General features: G+C 29.3%; 1 protein-coding gene across 1 annotated transcript; it reads right to left on the bottom strand.

Moving 5' to 3' along the window:
* Positions 1-444: 444 nt before the first annotated feature.
* Positions 445-3,604, bottom strand: LOC114421835. Its single transcript, XM_028387921.1, has 7 exons — positions 3,498-3,604; positions 2,205-2,328; positions 1,923-2,039; positions 1,662-1,769; positions 1,375-1,527; positions 1,042-1,173; positions 445-910 (listed from the first exon to the last, which is right to left on the bottom strand). Exons 2-7 carry the CDS (start codon positions 2,316-2,318, stop codon positions 569-571), a joined length of 966 nt encoding a protein of 321 aa, XP_028243722.1. The 5' UTR covers positions 2,319-2,328; positions 3,498-3,604; the 3' UTR covers positions 445-568.
* Between the last annotated feature and the right edge of the window lie 402 nt (positions 3,605-4,006).

Raw genomic sequence — 4,006 nt, 5'->3', positions numbered from 1 at the left:
TAATTCTCCTTGGCTTGTATTGGATTACCTTCCAAAAATGATAAATTACTTTTGAGTATGAATGGAATATTTTTTTTCCCTTTATAACTGTATTTTGTGGGATAAAGTTTTAGGAAAAAGGGAAGATTATACCTCCTAGTTAATGTGATGCACGGTAAAGATTGCTTAAGAATGTAAAGTGATAAATATATAATTACCCGGTGAAATTGTTTCCATCCTTACCAGTTGAAGGTTGGCCTTTGCGGAATCACTAGGCAATTATTCTTGAAATATATGAACACACAAAAAAGAATGATGAGATGTTTTGAAAAAAAATTATAAATTAATAAAAATAAGAAGAGATTATTAGAAGGAAATCAAAATGGATTTAATTAATTTCAAAATTTCCTTCAAACTGAACAAATTGGATTTCATTAAAAAAAAATAAAAACTAATAATCCCAAAATACAAGACATGGTACAACTCTAGATATGACTAACCTCTCTTTTTCTCTCTCAACAGCATGCACATGCGTGCAAACACACATACAATGTTAAAAATTACACACATGCTTGGGGCATCAATGATATCACAAATTAAACAACAATTCTCCCGGTTGGTTCAACAGTTCTTGAATCATCAGTTCATTTTCAATTTCATTAATGTCAACCATCTTATATAGCCCCATTTCATCATCATCCCACGGCATAATCTCCTTCTCTAAATCTTTCATCTTATTCTTCAATTCATCACTCATCACCTTATTATCCAATTCATTACTCCCTTTTTCATCACTACTCTTCATCTTATACATACTCTCCATCCCTCCCTTATGCTCTTCTTCATTACTACTATTCATCTTATTCACTATTTGGGAAGTGAATGACATTTCTTTCCTTCTGCTTGATTCATGGGATGCCGAACCTGAGACCTGTAAAGTGTAACATCGTCAACTATTATCTATATCTCCCATTTTTTCTCTCTATATATCATTGCTATGTAGACCATGTGTATATATATTATATACAATGCTTCATGTTTTGAATATTAAAAAATACGTACCTGATTATCTACAGCCCCGACAACCTTTGCTTTCTTGCTACCACCTTTTCGAGGAATTTCTACGTCGAGCAAAAACTCAAGGACCTCATTATGAGACCGTAATGTCTTCTGCGATGCTGAATGAATATAGTACTGCACAAATGATCGTTGTATATATATTAGTGGTCAATATAAGCTAATATATATATATACCTTCATTTCTTGTAGGTATATGTATTTTCTTCTTAAAATTAGCATGCATTGCATGTATATTTTAGTTTCAATCTTATCTTACACTTAAAATTATTGATTTTTTTTTATCAACTACTAAAATTATTGAAAATCCAGTCTTACATAATCTTGCATTTTAGCCTCAGGTTTTTCTTTGTCCTTGCTTTGCATGCGTTTCCTTTTTTCGATGACCCAATTTTTTAATCTTTCTTCTACAGAAAATTTGGGAACGTGGTTCCCCCAACTTGATTCATTCTTGAATCGATTTAATAATACCTGTTGCAAATTGTCAACTTATGCTTCAGTAACAAATTTATTATATCATATAAATCATAAATTGCACATTTATAATTCTTATAAGATGTAAACAAACATAAAAAGAAAATTAAAAAAATTAGATAGTAACTTACTATCTCCAGGTTGATGTTTTCCTTCAAACAAAATTCAGGAGGTTGAAAAGAAAAAGGCACTTGGAAGAGAACCTTGGAAGTTGTCTTTCTTCCCCTTTTGCGTAGAGTCTGCATGTGAGCAACATCATCATATAAATCACACTGATATGATTTTAAGGCAAAAATTAGACACTCTCAAACCAAAAATTAATCCTAACGATAAATGCAATGAAATCTTAAAATCCAAAAGACTTATGAAAATTTGAAAAACCAGAGATTTACTTTTCTAGAGGTTTCATCAGCGTTATCTGATGCGTTTGTCTCTGGCATAGGGAATATTGGCGCAACTGATGAATCTCCACCAAGTCGGAGATGTTCTGATGCTATCGTCTTGGCTTTCTATTAAGTATAAATAATTAAGTTGTTAAAAACTTACTAGGTTGAAATTGAAGGACTATAGAAAGAGACCATGATGTGAAAATTCTTGGTTATTGTGAAAAATAAAACTAATGAATATGGAATATTAGAAGATATTTGAAGGGGATATTAATCAGATTCACTTACCCTTAGTTGGTCTTCGAAGTCATTCCAAAGTCTTTCGAGGATATCAGCATCCTTAATAGCATTAATTGGTTGTGCGACCACCACAAGATTAAGTTGTTGCTCTATGGAAGTCATATTTGTTGTTCTAGAAAAGAAAGAAAAAACTATTTTCTCTAACACAGAGGACAAAAGAAATTCAGATATGTGATAAAAAAAATGTTACTACAAGTGAGATGTTAAGGTGGAAAACATTCTTTTTAGACATGTAATCCTCATGTAAGTGCGTCCACTAGAAAATATTCAGTTAGTACTCTAGTTTTGGTTCATTTTCCAATTTAGGAATAAAGTGATTTTTTATTTTTTAAAATATGATATTTAATAGGGACAAAAATTATTATTTATTTTTTTACATGAAAATTACTATTTAATATTTATAATATTAAATTTCTTTTGATTGAAAATCTATTGCATTTAATATAATATTTTTCGTATTTATGGTATCTCAAATAATATTATATATATTATTATTATTGAAGTTCACCTTTTGTTTTGTATGGGAGAATTGGAGAATAACCTCTCGCCAATGTCAATAGAGCTTACTCTAGATCTCTCAAGGCGGGGTCCTGAGATTTTTAGTGTCTTGGACAAACAAAAAAATTACCTTATCATATGGAAATATTATTCACCTTGAAATTTTTGTTGCAATAAAAATCATTAATAATCTATTTGTAATCAAAATTATTTAAAGTAACAATAACATAAATAGTAAAATTATTTGAAACAAAGTAAAATTAATTAATCCATATTGCGACATAATATAACACAAATAGAATTATTTCATTTTGAATTTTGATAAACTTTACCTTTTTATTTTGTTGATGATAGTTTCTTAACGAAAATAATCTCTCACCCAACGACAATAAACCCATTCATTGTGTTGTTCTCACTCAATGAAAGTAATCTCTTCTTAAGCAAGAACATCTTGTTAGAAAACCTAAAAAGTCATGATCTTTTCTTAATGTCTCACTAAGTGAAGATCATCTAGAAATGAGAAACGAAAATTCCACGACTAAAAAAGTTGCAAATCTACTAGCTATAGATCTAGTGCCACTAATGGCCCAAAAACACTCATAAGCACTTCAATTAGCCCCTCAACACTTATTTAAATTTATACTTGATTAATTTACCTAATAAACCCATTAATCATGCAAAATAAAAAAAAAACCCAAACCTAGGGTACAAAGGGAGAAAAAGGAAAGAAGAGGGGAAATCTTGCAATCAAAGGGATATCAGTGTACAAGAAGAAAACACTACCTCAAGGATCCTCCAAACCAAGCTTTAGGAATTAGGGTTTGTGATCTTTGTTGCTCCTCCTCTTCTTCTCTACCTCCTTCTTTCGCTTAAATAGTGGTGTGTGTGTGGGCTCTTTGGTGGGCCTCCGCCTACTTAAGCCTTTTCTATTCCTACATAGTCTTAATGTAAAAAGGCCTTATCTTTTGAGTATTTAAGTTTGTGCATTCATTTATTGGTTATTGTGAATTTATTAATTATATTTATGAATTTTATTTTTAAAAAAGAAATATTAAAATCAATCATTAAAAAATGTTTTATAATGAAAGTCAAAATAAATTAATATTTATATAATTGCATACATTTAAATTTATGCATTTGTTTAATAATATTTTTTTATAATATATTTGTTTACTATTTTTGTTATATTATTTATGTCTGTTAAATATAATTTAAAATAACTACTTACTATTAATAAAATTATTTTTTATTGAAAAATTGTACATATTTATGGTCTTGCATTTAATCTAATA

The sequence above is a fragment of the Glycine soja genome, chromosome 8, assembly GCF_004193775.1.
Source record: "Glycine soja cultivar W05 chromosome 8, ASM419377v2, whole genome shotgun sequence".
NCBI lineage: Eukaryota > Viridiplantae > Streptophyta > Magnoliopsida > Fabales > Fabaceae > Glycine > Glycine soja.
This window is presented reverse-complemented; position numbering and strand designations above follow the sequence as displayed.

Excerpts from the sequence above, each read along its gene's own strand:
- LOC114421835 (XM_028387921.1), bottom strand. The coding sequence starts at position 2,318 with ATGACTTCCATAGAGCAACAACTTAATCTTGTGGTGGTCGCACAACCA. Across the intron at positions 2,040-2,204 it reads ACTTCGAAGACCAACTAAGG|AAAGCCAAGACGATAGCATC; the intron begins GTAAGTGAATCT and ends TATACTTAATAG. Across the intron at positions 911-1,041 it reads TCGGGGCTGTAGATAATCAG|GTCTCAGGTTCGGCATCCCA; the intron begins GTACGTATTTTT and ends TACACTTTACAG.